This window comes from Passer montanus, unplaced genomic scaffold, assembly GCF_014805655.1.
Source record: "Passer montanus isolate IOZ18808 unplaced genomic scaffold, ASM1480565v1 scaffold10, whole genome shotgun sequence".
In the NCBI taxonomy this organism is placed as follows: Eukaryota; Metazoa; Chordata; class Aves; order Passeriformes; family Passeridae; genus Passer; species Passer montanus.
In genome coordinates this window covers 9,500,577-9,525,473 of record NW_024356505.1, presented here as the reverse complement: position 1 = coordinate 9,525,473, position 24,897 = coordinate 9,500,577, and the positions used below count along the sequence as shown (strand labels likewise).

Sequence of the window (24,897 nt, the reverse complement as noted above, 5' to 3'; positions counted from 1 at the left end):
TAAGGGATCTGCTGCTTCAGGATTCACAGTGATTTTTCCAGGTGGATGTCGGGATACTCTCCTTACTGTAAGAGAAACAGAAAGCAGATCAAAGGAACAGCTGGAAAACAACCTTGGAGCTGAGCTATCAAGAGACTTGGGAAGAGGCTGAGGTGACACAATCTGCTCAAATCAGAGACCTACACAAGGCCCAGCTGGGCACAAGCTCCTTGAGGCAGATCTCAGCCAGTGAAATGAAAACCCCAAATACTCACAGGCTGAACTGAATTATCACTAACAAGTTTTTAAAAGTCATCAAAAATGAAAATACTTGGGAGAGTCACTTGTGCTCTTTTTCCCTGCCCTGGGAGAGCAGGTGTGGGCAACATAGGTCAGAAATCAGAGATAATAGTGGGAACCACAACAAATGAAACAAACTCTTGATAGAAGAGATTAGAAAGGTTGAATAATTAAGACTTTAATAGATTAGGAAGATTTTTAAGATTTTTAGAAAATTATGCAGACAGTTTGAGTAACAAAGTTTGGCAAGGGACAGGAAATACATGACAGGATACATGAATCACTAGACTTTGCTATAAAACTATTTAAGCTATCTAATCTATTCTTTTAACATAGAACACCTGAGATGTCAGACTTATGTCAGATCCCAGGTACAGAGAAGAAACCCTGCAAGTCTGTCCTTTGACAAGACTTCAAAGCAGGTTTTGTTTTGTTCTGTTGTAAACCTGAATAGCAAGAGTTCTGAGCTGCATCTATTGCAATTTTAATTAAAAAGATTGTAAGGTGTTTTTTTCCTCTTTAAATATTTAGTGACACCATCAACATGAAGACAATTTGAAAGGCTCTTTAAGTTCTCTATTATTCAACTATGTTTACAGTTACATGGGGGAACACTGCAAGATCTTTTTCCCAACCTCAGCTTGAAAATTGCCAAAACATAGCATAGAATGGAGTGAGCTAAATTTATCCTAATGTAATATAACACACAGCACACCAGGGAAGCAGGGATAATTTAAATACTGCTTTATTTGAAGACAAATAGTGTGCTAAAGAGACTGGGATACCAGGTTGGAAATAGCTGCAAGAAATCTCCAAGTCCTGTAAGCAGGGACAGTCATCTTTCCCTGTCAGGAAAGTTCAGTTGTGAGATGAGCTGTAGAATTTGAAAATTTTAGTCACATTTATAACTTGTCTTCCCCCAGGAAAGGAAACCAAAAGAGTCTTGTGATCTTGCTGCCTCTAGATGCCTGAAAAACTGAACAAAATGCTCTTTCCAGACCATTTTGCTCTCAGTAGGTCTGAGAGGGAACACAGATCAGGCTGGAAGCCTGGGTGACATTCACCATGTCCAGCCAAGCATTTCCTTCTCCTGTTAAGCAGTAAAATGAAGAGATTTTGTGGTAAGGCTTACAGATTCTCATAAATACAATAACAGGATGGTTCTTAAGAATAGCCAGTTGTTTCTTCATTAAAATTAATGCACAGTGATACCTTTGCACTTAACATATGAAAACACATGGATATTAGGGTGAGAGAAGGACTCCAGAAAAAGCAAAGGCCAATGCTATCAGCTAACAAAGATGCCTCTGCTGTGTCTCTTCTCATTTCAGAGGCTATGACTGGAAAGAATCCACTAAGATTACGGAAGCCCAACTCCTGGCCCTGCACTTGATAATCCCAAAGATCACACCACATTCCCAAGAGCATTTCCACCTCAGGTTTCAGTCTGTAAAGTCTGGAACCCCATGTTTTATAAATTCTTATCCTGTCTGATTCAGAGTCACAGCTACACATTTATATACAAAAAAAAAAAGTTTTCCATCCCAATCAAAATTCTACTCCAACTGTCCTGCCAGCTTCTGCAGTATATTAAAGAGGATTATAAGGAAATCATCACACATCTCTGAGATTACTCCAAGAGGCAGTAATTATCAGCCTTGGATTTAAGGATTTGTATGAATTGGCTTGACCAGCTTTAAGAATTTAAATACTTACTTTTTTGTGATATTAATATCAATTTTACAAAGTTTGAATTCAGACCTATGGAAGTTGTGTTAGAAGTTTAAACTACTTATGAGGAGATTAAAAAATACCCTTCTCTCCAAAGTCTAGATAGTCTGATTCCAACAGGACTGGATTATCAGAAGTTACTGTCAGGGGGAATCAATGCTTTTTAACAAGAAGTGTGATGGCACTTCTTCTGTGGATACATACCATCAGCACAGGCCCAGTGCAAAGTTGTGGGAGATGAGGAAGATCCTCCTGCTGCTCCTGCAGCTGTAGCCAGGGGAGCCCCGGGAGCTCCCTCACCTGCCCTGGGTACACAGAGCCAGAGCACGACCTCCAGTTCTGCAGAACTGCTGTTTCCATAAACATTTACCCTTTTCATTTAGCCTTTAATTTTTAAGATGTGAACTTCACTGATCCAAACATGGAATTGAGTAGTATGGGCTCCCTGCAGACATCTAGCACTGTTAAAAATGTCCCCTGACTGTGACAAACTTCTCGTAAGTCATGTTAGCCTGTTCTTTGGGCAGCACTCACTGACACTTCCCATCTCTCTACATGCTGATCCTCTCACCCAGTTAAGCATCAACAACAGAAAGATCACCACACTTATTTTTTTTTTTTAATTTTTTTTTTTTTTTTTGCAAAAGAGAGCCTGAATTATCCAAATACTTGTGTTATCCCCAGCCAACTGCATTTAATGAACATTCTTCTTTTTTTTTTAACAGTAGCTATAAATAGAGCATGTTATTCTGGATTACTATGGTAGTTGTTGTGTTTAAATGGGTACAATCTGGGCAAGGCAGGATGGCCAATTCTTCTCATAAACCAGAATTAATTGGGTTGGAGAATCTGTAAACATTATCTCATACTCCTTTTTAGTCATCTTCCCTACAGTTTAGGTAACAGCTTTGGGATCTTCAGTGCTCCTTTTAACATCTGTGTAGATGTTAAAAGGAGCAAAACTTTGAAGAATTAATTTTTAAATATTAACTTCTTTTTCAACCAAACATTTGTTAATTCTTTAGCCTGGTAGCCAAACCCAGAACATAGACAAGTCAGAATTTTAAACAAAATTACCAGAAAAAAACTCCCAACAATTGCAACCAATCAAAGTTTAAAAAGTGCCTAGAATAAAAACTCTGACTGTTCCACATATATTTCTACAACTATTTTGGAGACACCTAAGCATGGGAGGCAATAAAAACTTACAGGAGGAAATACACAGCAGGACACAGATATTTTATATAGAATTACACAAAAAATCTCCTCAACTGTGGTAGGGTCACTCTGATGGGGAGACACACTGACTCTTCATCTTATCAGCATCCAGCATTTATCCTGCAACATGACTCTCTAAAAGTAACAGCTCAGCCTATGAGGTTAATACTGACTTGGCATTTCTCCTGCAGAACATTTATCCTGAGAACGGAAAACCCATAAAACATCCCAGAAGTCAGAGTACACAGAAAGCTGAGCAGAGCCAGCTGTCCTTAAATCCATTTGATTTTTTTCTTCCCCAGGACATAAAGGGTTTCTTTTATTCTAATCTATTGCTTCAGTAGTCCAGCCAAGGCTCGCTGCTTTCCCTTGATAAAAATCCAATTGATTGTTTGGATAAAGGCTGTAAGAATAGCTGTGCAATATTCATCTCTGGAAAATCAGGAGGATTGCTTTTAGAAAAATGGAGACTCCAACATAATTTTCTGGAAAGGAACAGGCCTCCAACTGAGGTATGAACATTTTTTTTAAACCCCTATGAGACACCATCATCATTATTTGCTTTTCAGACACAAGATGCCTGCTGTTCCTTGACCTCTCATTAAGAAGTGGTCTCTGAGCACAGCAGTATGGTCTTTAAATAAATCATGTTCCATTTTTGGAATTAGACCATGTTCTAATAATAATCTTAATTATCACTTAGAAGGCACAATTACTGTCCCACCCATACTGGCAGGTAGTAATAGAGTTTTGGATCTTTTTTTTTAACAAATACATGCAAATTGCAAGGTACAGGCTCACTGAATAAACTGCAATGATGAGATAGATGAGATACACAAATCATGTAAATATGAATTCCAAAGTCCATTTAAGAAGTCATAATTAGAAAAGACAGATATTTAGCTCAAAAAAGTTCACAAAACCTAAGTTAAAACAATGCAATTAAATGCAGTGAGAACCTTTTCAAGAGGTGAGTAGCAACAAAATGAAAGGCACAATTTCTGATGGACATAAGGAAACAAACACATTCAACAGCACTGTTTTCTGCACATATCCAAATCTTTGACTTTTCAACAAACCAATGCCATCTAAGCTTTTCCTCCTCTGTCACCCAGCCTCTACTGCACTACAATTTTTCCAGCAGGACAGGAGTGTCCCCTGCTATAGTTTGTGCCCTATGGCTACAGACACCACACAGAGGTAACAGGTCATCTCCAAGTGAGACAGAGGTCAGCACAGATAATAAAGGCCTATTAATATCATCCTTTCACAGCACTTTTGAATTAACATCAGACACTTTCACAAACACAAACATGCAGCTGTTACCTTTGAAATAACTGCCACACCACTTGGCATTCTCATCAGGTTTCCCACAAGCATTTGAGGAAAAAATGGGTCCATTGCTTCAGCCTTCGAATTGAAATGGTTGCAAGAGAGGTCCATGTGGATCTTGTGAGTGCTGCCCGTGGCACAAACATCGCTGCCACAGAGCCACACCCGTGAGACTCAGAGGGAAGAGAGCACAGAAATCAGCACCTCCCTGAAGTCCTCTAACTCTGCTCACAGATAACAATGAACACAGGCACAGATGGTTAAGAAAGCAGTATTTATAAGGAAGCCTAAAGGAATAATGAAGCAAATTTAAAATTACTTTAAGTAGCTCACCTTTGCTTTAGAATTAAAATGCTGGCAAAGCCTTTTATAAACTCCAACAGTTCGACAAGAGACTTTGTCATTAATTCTTAGTACATACAAATAAATTATTCATTAGTAGAACTCACATTTGGGTTTTATTATACTCTGTAAAATATACAGGAATCTTGAAGTACTGAAAGAGTGCAGGTAAATACAGTATTCAAGCAGTCACTATTTCTATGTACATGCTCATTAATTCTTCAAAAACCTCACAAAATTATCAAATAGATCAAAATACTGTCCCATGTTTCCACACTATGTTCAGAAAAGCAGATGTTAATTTACAATATCAAAGATTTCCAGTTTCACAATACAAAAAAATGATAAAAATGAAATTGGAATCAGTTTGTAGTAATTTATTTGTACTTTGCCAGGACACGCAAGGATTCCTTGCATGTACATAAACAAATTCATTTGAAAAGTAACAGTTATAGTTAAAGCAGAGCCAAATAAAGTAAACTCATATTTAACAGACAAAACTTCAGCTTACTTATGTCAGTTTTTCATTCTTCAGGCAATTAAAAAAAACACAGTAGTCTGTTATAAATAATTAAAAAAAAAATTGGGCAAGTCTGAACTACATTACAGGGACCTGTTTCTGCTGTTTATTTTCTAAATGGAGCACAACAAAGATACACAGCTCTTCCCACAGACCAGACACTGTACTTTTTTCTCTAATAGGGAAATATACTTTTAAATTCACCTCCCCTCCTCCCTCCCCCTCTGTAAATCTGGGATTAAAAAAGAAGTGACAGGGATATGCAATTTAAATCTTACATACAAATTTATGATGTAAGGAAGTAGATAAATTACTGAAAAGAACTCTCAGTCACAACAAGGTTATCGAGACATTTAAATTCAATTTTTTATGCAGTTTCATAGTTTGCTAGTTACTCATGTATTTTTAAATTAAGAAAAATTCCATCCAAAACCAAAAAGTTAAAAAAAAAAATCTGTAACTGTGCAACAATTACTTCTTCCCTCCCACATCTCCCACCCCTTCCTTCCCTTATTACACTGTACATTTTTCACCCTGACTTCACCTTGTTAGCTGGTTTAATTTTAGTATTATAAAAGTATGACAGATCATTTTCATTTCACCTAAAAGAAAAAGAAAATAAAACTTAAAAGCACATCTGCTTTTTTTTTATGGTACATTTAATAGTGTCGGAAGGCTTTCAGATGATTAAAAAAAAATAAAATTCAACATTTAACCCCAAATCTAAGCTTCTTTTCCAGAAGTAATTAAGGTTTGGTTGAAATAACTTCTCAAATAACCTATTCCAGTTTTCAAAAAACGCATTTAATTAAAAAAATCTTTAAGTTATTTGGTCCTTTGGCAATTTGCAGCACAAACAATGCCTACTGTACCAAACTCATTTATTGCCTTCAAAATGGTTTTAGGTTTATTGAGAGCATCTGAATCTAGCATCCTTTGTCTTGTTCATTTACACCAAGTTGGGTGCCCAGTCTGCAGGAATTACTCCTGGCACCAGAAACAGAATGGTAGAATACAGTTAAATAAAACAGTTTTGACATTCTTTATTTTTTTTTTTTTGCCATGGATTCAAAGTACTTATTCAAGAATTTATGCTTCTTCTGCAAAATATGCTCTTAAAAATCTTCCTAGAGTCTCAGAGATTTTTTTTTATATGTAACCACAATAAAAAACATCTTCTCAAAGGTGTGTCCTCCTTCTGTATTCAAACAGCAACAGCTTTCTGATAGCACGAGTCTGACCTTCCAGCGTGAGGGTTCACTCAGACCTACAAAAAGTATCTTCTAATAGGTCTCAGAATCTGAATCATTGAGCTCGTCTTCTTCTGTGTAGGGGTAGCCACCTTCTCTGCCAATGTTGTTGAAAGTACAGTAGGAGCTGTGATCACTCCTCATGATTGGCAAGGAGTCGAAGGTGACAGTTTTTGAGGTGTTGGTGTAATGATTAATGGCATTGAAGGTGAGGGAGGGCAATGTGCTGCTCGATGAAACAGGCATCATGGTGGCCAGGATGAGAGCCAGGCAATCGGCCACGTCCTTGTTGGGCGCGCAGGCCAAGGCCGGCGTGTAACCTGCAAATCGAGAGAAAACAAAACCTTCTTTAAAATAAACACAATGGACAAACTTCTCCAAGCTCATACAATCTTTTAGCTGCAAAAGTGTTTTACATTGCTTAGTTCCGCACTGTTTAAAAAACCAAAAAAATGACATAAATGCATTATCCATTAGTATTTTAAAACTTCTGGTTACAAAAACAATGTTGAAATTAATGGGCTTTGCAAAAAAGATGTAATTGCTTTGTTAGGCACAGCCAAACACTCTAGGCCAGTGAGAAAAGCCCAGATCTGAAAATGGTGAGGAAGTCACCTGGCTGAGGAGAGACAACTAAAAGCAGCCAACAGGGACAGGTGACAGCATTCACCAATGAGCTACTGCACAGACTACAGCTCAAACATTTCTTCATCCAGAATCTCCACCACATCATCACAGGTACTTCAATAACACTGTGCTATCTCAGTAACATGCTGGCTAAAGGATCAAGACCAGTCAATTGAAAAGGCAGAGTGTAATTACTCCATTACAATAGTGTAATATAGTTCATTACAATATTCAATAATATACATTATAAAGCCAATGCCTGATTTTTATTTGTGTGGTATCAATTAAGAAATCCAGAGACGTTTGAGTAAATGCCAGCTGGGTTAGCAGGCTACAACTTGCAGGGAGACCACTTGGTTGCCCAACTGGTCCAACCAAAACTCTGCCAGGCATTGCTGCTGTGACAACCCCCAAATGCAGGAGGTCTCGGGCTGTGGAATGATTTGCAGTCAGGTCACGTAGCTGTGACATCTCTTCTGGGTTTCTGTGGCTCTAATAATCCTCTACCATTGTTCCTTCTGCAGCTTCCCCTTCTCTGTGTACTTGCCTCTATTCATTCAATGTCAAGAAAAATGCTTCGAATTCTCCTCAGCAGAGATCTGGGCACTGCTCCTGTCTCAGGTTTTGCCATTTGGATGGCCCTGAGGGTGAGTTCTGGCACAGGTCTCGGTGCGTCTACAGCACCAAGGGACTGTCCTTGGTGGTGCCACTGGCAGCTCTAAAAGCAGGGCAGTCCCCCGAGTACCACCACAGATCACAGCTAATTCTGATGCCAAGAGCAGGAAAAGGTCCCCTCCCTGGCTCCACCCTGCAGCATCTCTCACTGTGTGGGACAGAAATGCCCACAACAAGCTCAACAGTAAGACTCATATTCAGGTACCTTTGGGAGTCTGAAGTCCTGCACTAACCTGAAGTCCAAAAGTTCAAGGTGTACAACATCCAAGTAAAAAGCACACAAGTAATTTTAAATAATAGATGGCTTTAATGCAAAGTGCATGACAGACTTCTATCCAGACTAAAGGAAAACAAGGCAATGCTCATTCTACCAGCAACTGTTTCAACTACTTCAAAGGAATCATCTTTATTTTAGAAGTAGGTCCAGATCAAGTTTTAGGACAGAGCTCAGGAGCAGTTACTGTATTGTACAATTGCACATAGGTATTAAACCAGTAAGCACATTGTGGAAAATAACCATAGCTAGAAATTAGGGAAACAGCAAACGGGACAGTCTTGCAGTTGAACTATTTTTCACTCAGGACAGACCTTGTGCTTGATGCTTTGAAAAGAGCAAGACAAGAGTCCCTGCCCAAAGGAGCACACAATCCAAGGAAACACAGATAAGTCAAGCACAGAACGCACCAGCTGACCATGCGATAGGGCCGTACAGAAGTGCAGCGCAGCGGATGTTTTCATTGTTAGTAAGGTACCACAGCACTTAAACAGCTCAGAGTTAACAGTGACAGTCTGCAGAAGAGATACATTTTGAGAGGATTCAGAAGCAAGGGCCAGGGCTCGCCACACCTGGATCATGACTGCATTTCAGGCATGTAAGGCAGAACAGAAGGCTCAGAACTGATACTCAGATGCACACCATTTAATCTATAGCTGCTGGAGGTTGTATGAAGGTAAGATGACACACAAAGTAAGTTTATTAAAGCTGGCCATATTCAACACCATTCCTTTCACTCATGTGACTTGATAAAAGTTCAAAGAAGAAAAACAAGCAGTCATCTGCTATTTTAAGGGCTTTATTTGTTAGTTTGACCCCTTCCCCCCTCCCCCCTTTTGAAGACTTCTAGGGTCTTGAATACTCATGTTCCTTCTGGAGCAGAGCATCCAGTTCATCATAAAAAGGTCAATGTAAGGATTAAACAAAATACTTGCTTCTGTTAAAAGTTCTCTGTTCTCTAAAAACTGTGTTTATAATTAATATACAATTGTAGGTCTCGAGCTCCTGGCTTTCATAAGCAGGAATGAAATAACCCAGTTTTATTCCTGCCTTAGACATAGCAAGATGAAGTAACTGCTTACACCACAGAAGACAGACATCTGTGTCCTCCACCACATTAACTTATATTAACTCCACTATATCAAATTCAAATTCATAAGAACAAATTGTAATTTAATGTCACTTAACTGCAGAGTAATAATTAAAAAGCCAGTGAAACAGCACATATAAATACTTTATATTTCCTTTGAAGATGATGTTGGTAAATGAACTGACTCCACTGAAATACTCTTACCCAGCTCCCCTGTAATGGTCCCCATAATCTGCACTTGTACCTGTGTAATGCTTCACAGAACAACAATAACAAAATATTTACTATCTTCATTTGTAGATGGGGCAATAGAAGTAGAGTGAGTTGGGGCAGCATCCTTGCACAACAAAAACAAGGGTCTCATGATGGACACTAACTTAAGGCTGAGGCTCCCCCTGCCTAAATGCAGAGCTGCTGCCTCCCCTGGGACTTAAAAGTTTCCAGGAAGGCATCCAGAGGAAAATCAGAGGGTTAGTGATGTGGTCAGTGCAATGAGAGCTCTCAAGATCAACTGAGTGAGGTATTAACACTGGGAAAGAGATGAGAGTCTGGGGCAGAAGTCATCTTACAACTACTTGCAGAAAAATTCCCTCCAGAAAACTGGACATGTCTAATATAAACTAAAACAGAAGTTAAATACTCAGGAAAAAAAACCCACTGCAAAACAAAACACACAAAGAAAACCCCCTCTGAAACATTGGTTGAGTGACAAAATAAAACTTCATATGGTGTCAAATGAAAGAAAAAGCCAATAATTTATTTTAAAATGGGCAAATTTGCATTAATAATGTCCATTTCAACAGAATTTTTGTAGATGAAGATGATGGCAGTTTCATCATGACAGGTGCAGAAAAATGGAAAAAAAAAAAAGAAATTTGAATAAGAACTGTTATCAACTATGATCCAGAGCTGAGAATGAACCCTCAACACAACTGCTTTGGGGAAGCATACTGGACAGTTAATTTGCTGTTTCAGCTGCATTTAATCTATGAAGAAGCAAGAGGATTAGATTTTTTCTACTGACATTAGATCTTAAGCAAAAATGACCTCACCATCTTAAGAGATGCTATATGACAAAAGCAGTGTGACTTCAAATTCAGAGTTTAAAAAAATCTTATAAACTATTTATAAACTGAAATGCAGGTAACTGGAGTGATGCTGGTCTTTTTCAAAGCTCATGTTTTTCAATAATGCTCAGATATAGCAGCAGAGGACTCAATTTATACACCCATAGATACAAATAGAGACTGCTTGCAAAAAGTCAATGTAGTTTTTACAGAAAGGACAAATTCAAAGACAAAAAGTGGATCATCACTCCGTAACAGCTGAGGCTCTGCTGGTTACATGTTCCATATATCAAGACAGGTTCCATGTAAAACACTAAAACTTTCCAAAACTAAAATTAAACTCCCATATAATTTAATTCTGTATGAAATGTTTGGCAGATCACTGAACTTATCTGGACTATGCTGAAGTAAGAGAATGTCAGTGTTGTGATCCAAAATATTCCACTGCCTATTTCTTCAGTCAGAAAAATAATCCATCAAGGCTTTTTAATATATTCTCAAGGCTGCTTAAAATTTTATTAAAAAAAGCAATTGCTATTAGAAAGAACCACAGTGAGGAAAAATATTAGATAGCACTCAGACTTATTTTAAAATTTAAAATGTGAGCAGAATCAAAGAGAAGATTTTTAGATCCCCAGGCTGCCAGGGTACTTTGACACAAATGTTTTTCCTCTGTTATGTCAAAGATCCATCCTAACAAGGGACTGTATATGAGAAGCACACAAAAATGCAAGTGTCTCCAGCCAGCATACACGTGATGAGAAGCAAAAATAAAAAAGATATATCTTTCAATCTTTTCATTTGAGGGAGTTTCTTTTAGCACTTGTGGCCTATTTTAGGCAAGGAATGATCTTTAAGTCACCCATGTCACTTTAAGCAGTGTAATTTGAGAAACACACAGAGAAAGTCACAGTGAACATTAAAAAACTTTCCAAACTGGAAATATAATTGGAACTATTAATTAAGCACATCACTTTTGGAATAAAAAACAACAAACAAACCCAAACAAAGTCAAAAAGCAAACAAACCATTGCCTCATCCACCCCCAAATCCCAGCTACCGCTTTCATGGCATAAGAGACAGTCTAGTGCTTTCAAAAGCACAGCTTTAGAGGACCACAGATATCTTACATGAAAATATGTGAATTAGTCAGTAAATCTAATTTTCTTTTGTTTTTACAAGATGCAGGATTTATTCTTGTGATAAAGCAGTTACTTCTTACTTCTAAGTGCCAAAAAACTCTGAAGAGCCAGAAGCTTGAGAACAGTAACTGTGAGCTGTAAATCATCCTAGCTTTTAAAAGCTAACACCAATATACCTACTGTGACAAAACGAATAGCAATTCAATCCAGCTTAACAGCTGAAAGTTATATTTTACTTTGAGCATTATGTTTTTCTGACCATTTTTGGTATGCCAAAGCTAGTGCATTTATAGGTGCATCATAAAACTACTTTTATAGTGCATCATGAAACTACAAATGCAAGCCAAACTTTTCTGTGCCGTGACCTGCATTGTTCTGAGTTTTCACTCTCCCTACACTTCTGCTGCTTTGCTAAAATGATCCACCACCAACGCATTTTTTTCTGTAAGGGTGACCTACTGCAAGGCTCATCTGGAGTTTCCAGAGTTACTGCTTTTCAGGGAGTTGAGTTTAGAACCACAGTTCCTTACAGGAAAACAAAGTTAGATTTTTCTTACCATTTTCATCTACAGCAAGTACACTTGCTCCCTTCCCTAAAAGCTCTTGAACTACAACCGTTAGTCCATTTCGAGCAGCAACATGCAGAGGTCTGTGAAGACAAGCAAACTCATATATAAACCTTAGAACAAGTCATGAAGTAAGATAGGTAGCTTGCATCTAGTTAAATGTAATACTTATACTTCTACATTATTTACACATTATATAAATATTGTACCTGTAATAACTAATATGAGAAACTTAGCAAATCTCTTTTGTTATTGCAAAGAAACCCTACAATACCAATTGTGAACTTTCTTCTTTCCATGGCAGCACACAGTGAGGAAGCAGCTGCTAGTAAAGATGTTCCTGCTTATGGACTTTATCATGTTAAAAAGTCAGAAACACTTGGCACCCTCCTGTTGATAAATCCCCCACTCAACTGCTGTAACAGATACAGTCTCACGTGAGAGTAACTGCATATCACTGCCATCAGTCACTGGAGCTCTAACAGCAGAATGGCAGTCGTTTGCTGCTACATCTAAGTACCCATAAGAGATGCAGAAGCACTTCATCAATCTGCCTTCTAGAAGCCACTATATTCCATTGTGATTAGAGATGAAAAAATATTTCACACTATAATGCATGAAGCGAGAAAAGCAGATTACTTTTCAAAACCTCAAACTACTAACCATAAATCAATTTTGTGTTGACTTGCTCTACAAAGGAAAGTGCAGCTTTATCTCAAATATTCTAATTATATCTTTTTCAAATGCAATAGTTTTTCAAAATTGGTTCCCTTTGGCTTAAATAAAACCTTACTATCACTCAGCAGGAAACAGAATTATCAGCTTACTTCCCTTCTGCTTATAGTGCTCTTCATTCATTCTAAGATTCCTGAAGTTGTTTGAATTAACTATAAGCTGGAAACAAATGCCTTACTTATATATCAGAAATGCAAAAGATACAAACAGGAGCAGCTGTATCTATGGTGCATACATTAAAGTATTAAAAATACAAGAATTACCACACCCCACAGATATACTGAAAAATGTACTGTAATTAAAATGATTTTAATGTAAAGACCAACAATTTTAATGCTTATCTTGCCACAAAGAAGGACTTTGTTTAAGCTGTTCAGAAAGTCAATTTAGTTATTAAACATTTGCTAAAGCAGTATTATTTAAACAATGGTTAAAACCTTGCCATTTATATAAAAACTTTATAGAGGTGCAAATGTGTACCTATTTTATCCCACAACATCTCTTGATAAAACTATTTGAGCCAAGGCACATGGGTGGAATTACATGAGCCTGTGGTAGCATACTTTCCCACATCTGTTCCCATCTCCTTTTTGCTTTTCCTTCTCCCAGGATGTCCTTGCTTAAAGCCAGAAATAAGGCAATCAATCCTTTCCTGCTTTCTGGTTATTTCATGCTGCCTGAGGTGCACCAGGGTGAGTAGCAAAAGCAAAGGAAGAATTCTTACTATTTTAACTCCTTAATTCAAGCAGATCTCAGGGAATTACATGAGCCTGTGGTAGCATACTTTCCCACATCTGTTCCCATCTCCTTTTTGCTTTTCCTTCTCCCAGGATGTCCTTGCTTAAAGCCAGAAATAAGGCAATCAATCCTTTCCTGCTTTCTGGTTTAACTCCTTAATTCAAGCAGATCTCAGAGAATACTTGGAAGCACTCTATGAGCTTGAATATGGCAAGATTCCAGAAGAGATGTAAGGCCAGAATAATATATGAGCTGCTTACAAGTTCCAGAGTAAGGTGTTTTTTGGTGGGTTTTTTTGGTTTTTTTTCCCCCTAAATGGTCTGTGGGGTTTTTTTTTTTTTTTTTTTTTTTTTTTTTTTTCCCCTAAATGATCTGTGATATCATTACTGAAGCAGTCTAATAATTCACGTGCATAACTCAGCTACACATCGTGTGTAAAGTATTCCCTGAACACAAATGCATTCTCCAAAAGGAAAAAAATGCAGAAGAGTAATTTTAGTAGTCTATCTTGATTGGTATGACATATCATACATTTCTAGGGTTTCCTTCTGATTTAGGCTAACCAAATAGGTTTAATTCTACTTGAGGGATGATCTTCAGAAAGGTTTAAGAACAATGTGTTCTCCATGATATTTAACAGAAAATAATGTTTCATCCTTGTAACATGAAACAGCAAGCATGATCAAGAATAAAAGCACACTTCAGGCAGTTATTTTTTTTGGAAGACCAAGTCTTAGTTTGCCTCAAGTTGTTGAATGAAGTGATTTTTAATTTAAAAACTGGATAATTTTTAAAATAGAAAAATTTCAGTTTACAGGTAATTCAGTGGATTGCAGTAACTCCACACATGAATCACAATAATGTAAGCTTTATTTATCATCCTATTCACCCACAAGAAAAAAAACAAACATCGAGCTTTAAATATGAGCAAAACATCCTTTTAATTCCAAATTGGTTCAACTGTTGGTATCTATTAACAGTTGAAATCCAATGAGTTTGGAAAAAAAATCTGAACAATATTCTACTCTTTATGAGCAAGATACACACCAAGAGCTCATCTTTCAAACACACTCCCTGCTGATACGTACGTTTGCAAGGCTGCGTTGGTGGCGTTGATGAGGTTTCTATCTGTAATCTTCTCCAGGATTAACAAGGCACTAGTTTCATGACCCTTAACACAGAACAAACATCTGTCACATAACAAATACTCTTCACAAATTGCTTTGAGTGTTTTCTCAAAGTAACAATACTTTCCAACAGTGCTTGATAACACAGAGCTCAGCACTGATAAGTCAGACTGTGCACACACCTTGCTGCAAGCCAAATGGAGTGCTGTGTTCTTAGAATTGTCTTGCAAAGTCAGATCAGCCTTAGCACTGCTAACCAGCACCTCTGGGGAAATAAAGACTTTTATGAACTAAAAGCATAGTCCTTAAAATCCAAACAGCAAAATGAAAACAGAATTTTGGCAAAATATAGTCACAAGAACATTAACTGTAAGGCTACTTCACCCACAGTAAGATTAAGAGCTAAGAGCAGAAATACATAAAGCTTTCTCTTTACCAACTGTATTCGTCTGTCCATTTTCTGCAGCCATCATTAAAGGTGTTTTCCCAGAAGAATCTACAGCATTTACTTGAGCACTGTGACCAAGCAGAAGCTGTAGACACTCAACGTGATCTGTAAAAGCTGCTGCATGCAGAGGTGTTCTACAACAGATCAAAAGACAATATGGCCATGTTCAGCCATGCTTTCTACTGTATTCAAAGGGGAATCCCTGCCTGTGATCTTACAAATAAAAAAGACTCTGCTGTCTCTCTCACTGATCCTTTGCAATTAGTATTGCTGGAGATGTGACTGCTGCATTTAAAAAGTCCCTTTCTGGGTTCGACTAATGCCACCCACACAGTTTACTATAAAAATACAATTTGATTCAGAAAAATTAAAAGATGCATAAAGCTCTATCCACAAAGTGATAAAATTTAAAACATGCTCCAAGTTGTCTGTATAATAAAAAGCCAATTCAAATTCACTGAATCACAACAGGATTTAAAAAATCTAAAATTTATTTCTAGCACAGAATAAAACAAAAACTTTCACAGAGTAAAGCAGGGGGGAGATGAGGAATAAACGTTAAGTAGCAAATACAAACCCCCCAAAGACTGAAGAATTTAGCACAGCCACTGTATGGCATTACAAACATTCTTTCTGCATTTGCACTCTTACCTTCCTTTTGAATCTGTTGAATTTACAATACCACCACCTAGTGTGTCAATTAACATTTCTGCAGCACCTTCATTGTCATTTATCCTATAATGAATTAAACAGACTGTTATTTACAGAATGATAAATCTTTTGTTAAATACAGCAATGAAATTTATGAAGAATAATTTTGTACTTCCTTACACAGCACAATGCAAGGGACTGAAAGAATTTCCTTCCATTTTCTGAAAAACTTCCTGTTCCAGGAGCAGCTCTACACAACTGTCGTGACCTAAAGCAAATGTACAAGTTAGGTATTGAAAAGAAGGGAAAAGGTCTAACTATGGCTTACAATGAAAAATACGTATCTAAATTAGATTAAGCACTATTGTATTTGAAAATTTCAAAGAAAGACTGGTTATATTCAACAGGGCTGAACATTCATTATTTAGGATCCAATATATTCGTAGAATTCTGAAAATCAAGCTGGTATGTAATACTGTAAACTTTATGAAATTTATAAGGTACCTCACGCTGTCTGAAGAACATCTAGAACACCTAACTGAATTCTTTACACCTCTGCATTTCAAAATCTTCTGTACATTCATCACTTTGTCTCCATGAAAACAACTCCACCATTTGAGGTTTATTTTTGTTCCACATTTCGTTGAAATTATCACTCAGCTGAATCAGCTCAGTAGTTATTCACTTAATAATAACTGGTGAAATGAAGCTCTAATCTCTTACTTCTTGATTTTTCTCTATCACATAATTCAGAGATGCAATAAAAACAACCTCTACTATGTTCTAAATGAACACACAGAACAAAATTTTGAGCAAAGGAGCTGAATGATTTTCCTATATTTTAAGGTCTCGCTCATTCTCAAATGCATGAAAAGCATGAGTGAAAAAAAAAATTCTTATTGAATCACTTTTATATTTTCTTATGCCTACCATAGTTGATATGAAGCAAGTTTAAAATAGATTTAATCTGAAACCATTCCTCCTTATGAACGTTATTTTTTGGCATGTGTGTGACACATTTCTATTCAAAGGTTTTATGCTGAATTTCTTTAAAGACTCCTTGAGGCATAAAACTAAGATAGTATATGACAAAAATGTAGGACAAAAGTAAACATCTCTTATGTATTAGATGTTAATACATTCTTCTTCAAGAAATCATGTGTGTCATTTTCACTCATTCAATGATAGAGGATGGACTTTGTATGTTGCTTTTCTGTTAATATTAAGTTATTAACACTTCTACCCCGATACCAACAAATAGATTTAGAGCTGTATTTCAGTGCAGTTTACCATTGTAGCAGGCCCAGTGCAGTGATGTGTAGCCGTGATTGTCTGCCAGTGCAGGTGCTGCATCCACAGAAGTAGCTGACTGCAGCAGAGCTCCCAGCACACCTATGTGGCCACACGCAGCTGACAAGTGGATGGGGGTCCGTCCCCTACAGTCCCTCAGTAAGGACTTAGCACCATGTTGGAGCAATGCTTCCACACATTCCTCATGCCCAGTAACTGCCTGTTGGAGGGAGACAGGAAAGGGCCAGTTTGAAAACATTCATGTATGTAAGCCAAGGTGTAGAACTCAAGCAAGCAAACCTCAGGCAAATTCTTGCATTTTTAAGGCGTAACAAAATAAGCAAAGTAAGTTGCTATTTTTACTCCTAAAAATAGACATTCTGTTGGGAAAATAGCAATGTATTATAATACTTATAATATTTTCTTGGAATGGAATAGGAATAACTACTAATCTCTTGGGTTCATTCAATTGTCTTATCTGGCAGACACTATAAACAAAATATTTGGCACGTGGCATGTATCACACTTGTCTTCCTCCCATTAACACTACTTTCTCCTCCACAAAAAACTGTACTCTAGGACCTCTCCAGTCAACACTTTACAGCAAGATTAGGAGGTTCTAGAAGTCCAAAGGAATTCTGAGGGTAGGTAGTAAACAGGCAGAATCCACCTTTTGAATGCAACTAAAAATACAATTAAAAATTAAAATGGCAAGTTGATAATAATGAGACATTAATTAACACTACATATTAAGTCTTCATTTGAAATTAGCATGTAGGAAAATGAAAATGAAAGAAAGGGAATATTCCCTTACCCCTCTATGTAATGCTGTCCTTCCCCACTTATCTTTGGCATCTACATTTGCTCCTTTGTTAAGGAGTGAATAAACACAGTCGGTGTGCCCATTGAGAACTGACAGCATCAGAGGAGTCCTAAGCAGAGACAGAAATAAAGTGGAAATTTACACTTGGAAATTTAACAGACTAGCACTCAGCTCAAGCACAAAAACTGCTATCCTTCCACTTAACACTACTAAGATTTACATCATCAATGACCTTCCGCTCATTTGCTTTTTAGATTCAAGAAAATAAAGTAACATGCCCCAGTTCAGAAATCCTGATTAAGTAACTAGAATTCATCTTCTCAGCATCTGGGCAGTAAGACACATTTTAGTTTCCTCCCAGCTGAACATTTTTCACTCTCAAGTTTATGTTAATTGCAATAATTTCCTTTTAAAATAAGTAAAAAATAACTACTGTAATATATTTTTTCTTTTACAAAATGTAATAACTTGTGTAGAACAGAATGTCCATCATTTAAACTCACTGTCCATTTCCATCTTGAATGTCCACTGCATTCTGTGGCTCTGCATTTCCTATCAATAGCCGCAAACATTCCGAATGACCATTTGTAGCTGTAAAACATTATAAAAATATGGGATTTACATTAATTGCCTTTGAGCAGAGAGCTCAAATGGAATGGCAACCTACTTGCTCAGACTAAAGCCCATTAGCTTGAAAACCCACTGTACAATTTTACCATTGTTATAACTTGAATTAAAATATGAATACTAGAAAATTTCAGGAATCAGATATTCTCAACTGTAGCGTTAGAAACAACTGATTCCAACTGCCAACAGATTTTATGTATATATATATTAATGAGGTTGCATATATTAAAAGTAATTGGAATATATGCTTATACAACATACACAAGAAGGAACATTAAAATATAGAAAATAGCATAATTTTTGCTTGTTTTAAGGCACTGGGAAACACATAACTAGCAAATCATAGTCAGACTTTGTTAGCAAGTGTAGCGTGCGCAGAGTTATAAAATAATAATGGAAATTTAGAAAGGGGAAGGAAATGTAATGCATAGATGTAATAAACCAAGCAGTTAAAAAAATGGAAGATGAACAAACAGAAAATTGAGAAATCTCATTTAAATGCAACTCATGAAAGATAAATGATTGCTTCTTGGAAGAGAAATTATTTCTGACCTACAGCTGCAGTATTCAGTTCACACAAGCACAGCGACAATTCATGTTTCTGTAGCTGACAGACATGCTAACACAAGTTAGGAAAGCTCAATCAAATAGAAGAATGCAGCTTGTGCTCATGGACAACAAATCAAGTGGTTGGAATGACGATGTTTGGTACATAATGCTCTTTTTAACTGCAACGCTTCTGTAACACCATTACTATAAATGTCAAATTGAATAAGCCTATTTTTAATGTGAGGAAAAAAATAAGACTCTAGTGTGGATTCTAGACTCAGAGAAAGGCAGGCCTAGAGATGTTTTCTAGGAAAGTCAGCAAGAAAATACTGTAAAAGATTGCTGTTATTTTGAAAATGCTCAGGAGTCATTTAAATCCTTGGAAAAAAATCAAAGTAAGTTTTCATGTCTCTTCTCAAACTGCCAAAATTCTCCAAGACTCCAGTCATTTTTAGAAGCGTTTTACTGCCAAGAAGGCAATGCAATTTGCCTATCTAAATTTGGGCCTGCAGTTCTGGCCCTTCAGTGAAAGATGAGGAGAGAAGCAGGGACATGTCACTGACACCTGTCAGCACAGCCAGTTGAATGGACAAGGACAATGCACCCTTCCACAGGGAAGTGTGGAACAGCACTCTTGGACTCTGATTTATTGGTTGGTTTATTGGTTTATTTAATGCTGGTTCCTGCCTGCAACTGTCTTGCTACATGTTTCTCAGCACAGCATATACCTTAAAAGTCATCCTCTGTTCCTAAATACTATTTTTAGAACATTAATGACGAAGACTTCTAAACACATTATCCATTTCAAAAGCCAAAATTTTGGAGGTTACTAGCTAGCACATACCTGCAGCATGAATTGGGGTCCTCTTTACAACATAATCTTTCACCAAGATTGATGCTCCCTGATTAATGAGCACATCTACACATTCCACATGTCCCTTAAAGGCAGCAAGATCCAGTGGTGTCCTTCCATTGTTATTCCTCACATCAAGGTCCAGCAGTGACTGTACTAGCACTTCCAGAGCTTGATGGTGGCCATGATAAGCCTACAAGAATAAGAAAATTCTTCAATTTCCCGTCCTTCATGTTTGTCTCTGTAAAGACAAACTTTGAAACTGTAAAGAGACTATTCTTACTGTACTAGCACTTCCAGAGCTTGATGGTGGCCATGATAAGCCTACAAGAATAAGAAAATTCTTCAATTTCCCGTCCTTAATGTTTGCCCCTTTCTTGCCAGGACTCCATAAATGAAACTGTAAAGAGACTATTCTTACATCAGCATGCAGAAGAGAAACTGATGCAGCACATAAGTAGTTACAACAGTTACAACTAATTTAAAAACCCCACAATTTCAGCAAGAAGGTTGGTGTTTTTTTCCTATTTTATCCTTTCAGTCAGCAACTGCAACTACTCCCAGAAAATCATCTGTCTTCAATCTGCATAAATAACAGTATTTTGACTACCCCACAATGTTTCATCATTTTATGTTGTAGTTACATCATCCTCAGATTATTTCAAGTGAGGAACATAAGCAAACTTAAGTAATTTCTTTTAGCTTTTTACATAAAATATTATTTAAAAGCACCTGTAGTAAGAATGCAGTACAAATAGCTTTCATTTACTACTATCAAAGATTATTTTTTACTTTGTACATATATATATATTTATGTACTGCATGAGACTATTTTCAGAAAGTATAGAGTGGTTTTTCAATTGCTTTAAATTCAATTAAAAGATCAAAGCTACACATTGAGCTGGTTACTCTGTATTTTGAATATTTTTTTATAGACAGAATTTCATCACTGTCCTACACTACTCCTTGTGCAAATCTTTCCTAAAGTACTAAGGACAAACATTTCTCATACTAAACAATTAAGAGAGTAAAACAATCTAATGATTAAAAAAGTCATAATTACTTATAGAACAAGTCTTATAAAAGTTTCATTAGCATAGATTTTAATTAGAAAATTCCACATGAAAGCTGTTCCATGAAGCAAATTTCAAGTGACATGCAAAAATCATCCTGTACACCTCATTCAGGAATATTAGTACATATGTCTGCATTCTGTTTATTAACCTATTTTGAAAAAATCAGAATGCATAAACCTGTGCAACAACTGTTTGCTACCAGACGAGCTGTCACACTAAAGAACTGAGAACTTACAGCTAAATGCAGAGGACTTATAGGTGCTCTGTTGTCTGAGTCATTCAGCATGTCAGTACCTGATGTTTCCATCAGCTTAGAGAGAAAAAGTCAGAGTGAGTGCAAAACCCCCTCACCTTTGAAAACACTCAGCAATAATTGCTACAGTTTCCCATACAAATAGATTGAAAAATAAAGGAGAAAAAGTAGGAAGAATAGTATAGAATTACAGATGTCCTGATCTTCAACATTTTAGAGTCTAAATCAACTGCAATATCTCCCCCATATTTAAGTTCCAACCCCAGTCATTTAATTTTGCGTAATAACGCAATAATTCAATAAGAAACTAAATTAAAATTAGTATTTTTTCTGAAGTATCACTATGAACGACGAATACAAAGGGAAGACAAGGATAGGTGACAACAGCAGCAGGAAAAAAACTCCGAAACATCAGCCAAGTAAGCATTCTGATTAGGTGAAAAGTCAGCAGAAAACAATATGAAAAGCCAGACAGCAGGATTGATTTCTCAGAACAGGAAAACATTTCTCAGAGAGAAAAAATGGACTCAAAAAAAGCAAAAGCATTATAGCATTAAAATATCTATGTATATACATTTCTATTTGTGACTTTCAGATGTGTTCTGAAGTTTTATTTCTGGGTCTTTTTCAAGACCATATTTAATTAAATACATTAGTAGAAATAAAACATTCAAAGTATTTGAAGAACACCAAATGCATTCAAATTACATTTCATTATCACACATGGTCAACCAACTGTTTAAGTAAAAAACTACATGGCTTAAAAAATGATTTCCCATTTTAAAATTGTAAAATCCAATTAAATCTAAACTGTAGTTGAAATTAAATACATTCATGCATTGAAGAAATGGTTGAATGAATAAGTCAAATAAGCAGTATTTTTAAAACTACATGCTCCCTTTTACTCTACAGTAGTACTTAAAAAGTGAGAAATAATAGACTTACAACATCTAGAGGCGTTTCACTTGCAATCTGTAATTAAAAACATCCAAAATTCATGTTTGAATACATTTAAATATAAAGGAACAATTTTAATGAAAAAACTGAAGTTGTATAAGACAGCATATCAAACAACACAAACATATTTGCAAAAGGAGCAATACAAAATTAACTATGGCTTAATTATCTGAAATTCTATTCTGGGGCCACTAGTTACTGTAACTGCATGAACTATTTTATAAGGCACCCTTTCTTACAGGCTTTCCCCACATTTTAATTTGCTACTTTCAAACGACATTTATGAAATTTCTTAAAAGTTCTCAGTGGGATGACTTGTGGTTATTTAAAAAAAAAAAATGTAGTTTAGTTTAAATTAAAACACAAAAAAAGCTATGTAATTTAGAGAGGAGAGATTTTGTTTCTTCATCTTTTCCGCTTCAGCCACCAGCAAAAAAAAAAAAAAAAAGTAAAAGTAGTTTAGTTTAAATTAAAACACAAACCAAAACTAATATCCCACACCTTCAAACAGTTGTTTCATCAACTGAGAATTTTTCATCTTTTTAAGCTAGTATCTAGCATCCTAGCTCCTCATTTTGCTTCTATGTTAGGAATACCAAATGCTTAAATTTATCTGCACACAGGCTGAAACCAGTTTTGACCCAGCTGACAGCCAAGGTGGGGGAATCCCCTGGCCTCTGCAGCACAGCCTGTAAGAGCAGCAGGTACACCTTTCATCCAGGATATGTTCTCTTACCAGTTCAAGACACAAGCGATGACCGTAAGCAGCTGAATAATGAACTGCATTGTATCCTTGTTTGTCTCGGATCCCAGGGTTGGCATCATTTCTTAGCAAGTATTCCAGGCACCTATTCAAATTGACATATGCAACCATGTATCTAAATGCTGAATTTCAACTTAATGCTAAGTGATAAATTGTTCCAATTCAACTGGAAAATAGAATACAGCACACAGGGACACTGATTTAATGTACAATATTGGCTAGGACTACAGAAAGCTACCTCATTACATCAAACATAAAGGTCTATCACAAAGCTTCAAAATTTGAAATAATCCTGCATCTTCTGAGTTATCTGACTTGGTTAAAACTAGTATTTCATGGCTATTTTCCTCCTAGCTAACACAACTGCAGTTACCTTTGCTAATATCAATGATTACTATTTTGTATGCTTTTCTGCATGAATCCCTTCTTCTGTATGTTATATGCAAAGAAGAGAAGCAGATCCTCATGGTAGCATGTAATACAAGAGTAACACACACACACTTCCACTACCAGACACAATTTAAAAAAATTTGTTTATCCAGTTGCTGTCACAGATATATCTTACCATTCCTCACTTCCACTGGACAAATTTATAGGGCAGAATATGACCAGCCCAGATTCAACCACACTCACTCAGATTCAGCCAGGGAAATGGGGATTCAAGTCAGCTCAACCTCTCCCTAGTTTTCTAGGAGTTTTCTGTTTTTAAGAGACTCCATGTATGCACACTAAATGATTGCAAGCAATAACCCTGCTGTTTCACACTTTCATGTTGTCTATCATTTCAGCAACATTTTCCAAAGTCATTATAATGCCCTTGAACTTGCTGGTGACGCTATTCATTGTTCTGAAGTGTACAACATCCCTTCTTCTCTCTGGGATCACTAAATACTTCTTTATCGGAGGTGTACTCTCACGTCCATAATTTTTTGCTCAGCATAAACAAGGACTTAGTATGTAGTGAAAAAGGTAATATTTCTTGAGTTTTAAATAATAACATATGTAACATGAGATGCAAGTAACTTTAAAACTAGTTCAGTATAGCTATTAAAAAGCTACTTGTAGAGCATATCTATGTTTTTAACCAATCAATTCGGGGTTTATTTGTCCAGTAAACAAATGCCTAGACTTCATTAATGACAACTGTACTTGCATGTTTTTGTTTGAATTAAAATGAGATTTATGAGAACCAAAAGACAAATCAATTTGCTCATTAAGTATGAATTACAATTCTTACATTTCATTTGTCCAATCATCTAACTTTCTTTTTAATTTGGATCAGTAATTTTGTGTTAGCATTCATGGTTCATTAATACATGTTACATGTCATGGGCTCTGGCTACCTAAATTTCTACAATACACTAAATACACTGCACAGAGCCAAGTCTGCTAGAAATCCTCAAGTACCCAATCTTTCATGTGCAAACCAGATAATTATTTTTGATGTTTTTTTCATCTAAGAGAGAGATTACTCCTGCATCTTTCACATAATTAACTCTCCTCAACAGGTCTCTTAAAGAGGATATTAATCAAACTTTCTGAAAGCCCAGGTAAATTAAATTTATTTCCCATACATTTATTCTTTATTTTTTTAATTTATTTTCCATTAGAAAAGTATAAACAGAAGGAAGCTTTTTTTTCTCCTCTAAGATGCTGCTTATTCTACCTCATTCTGAAATCATGTTTTTCTCTCTAGTCTTGGTAAAATGGGGCTTAGTGGTGATCGTTCCAGATCAAAAGCATTTGTTAAAGATACAAAAGAAATAATTTCAAACAGGAATAAACCGGAAAATAATTTTCAACAAAAACATCCTTGTCTCTAAAATCTGTCTTTAAAGATGTCTGAACAAAGACCATAAAATTGCATATAAATATCTTTGGAATTTTATGTAGA

At 36.4% G+C, this 24,897-nt stretch overlaps 1 protein-coding gene across 2 annotated transcripts in view; it reads right to left on the bottom strand.

Moving 5' to 3' along the window:
* Positions 1 to 4,999: 4,999 nt before the first annotated feature.
* ANKRD28 (ankyrin repeat domain 28) overlaps positions 5,000 to 24,897 on the bottom strand; it is a 76,226-nt gene continuing 56,328 nt past the window's right edge. Inside the window, exons 15-29 of one of the 2 annotated variants that reach the window (XR_005627562.1) lie at positions 22,977 to 23,088; positions 22,229 to 22,255; positions 21,266 to 21,340; positions 19,946 to 20,147; positions 18,429 to 18,516; positions 17,917 to 18,034; positions 17,103 to 17,322; positions 15,993 to 16,080; positions 15,813 to 15,896; positions 15,150 to 15,295; positions 14,896 to 14,978; positions 14,675 to 14,757; positions 12,105 to 12,196; positions 8,659 to 8,763; positions 6,859 to 6,992 (exon numbers count right to left, since the gene is read on the bottom strand). Coding sequence is in view for 1 of the 2 variants with exons in the window: in XM_039710242.1 (XP_039566176.1) it covers positions 6,706 to 6,992; positions 12,105 to 12,196; positions 14,675 to 14,757; positions 14,896 to 14,978; positions 15,150 to 15,295; positions 15,813 to 15,896; positions 15,993 to 16,080; positions 17,103 to 17,322; positions 17,917 to 18,034; positions 18,429 to 18,516; positions 19,946 to 20,147; positions 21,266 to 21,340; positions 22,229 to 22,255; positions 22,977 to 23,088 (1,705 nt within the window). In the remaining variant the exon portion in view is untranslated. Of the gene's footprint in view, positions 6,993 to 8,658; positions 8,764 to 12,104; positions 12,197 to 14,674; positions 14,758 to 14,895; positions 14,979 to 15,149; positions 15,296 to 15,812; positions 15,897 to 15,992; positions 16,081 to 17,102; positions 17,323 to 17,916; positions 18,035 to 18,428; positions 18,517 to 19,945; positions 20,148 to 21,265; positions 21,341 to 22,228; positions 22,256 to 22,976; positions 23,089 to 24,897 lie in introns of both variants that reach the window. The other variant, XM_039710242.1, reaches the window with a different exon arrangement.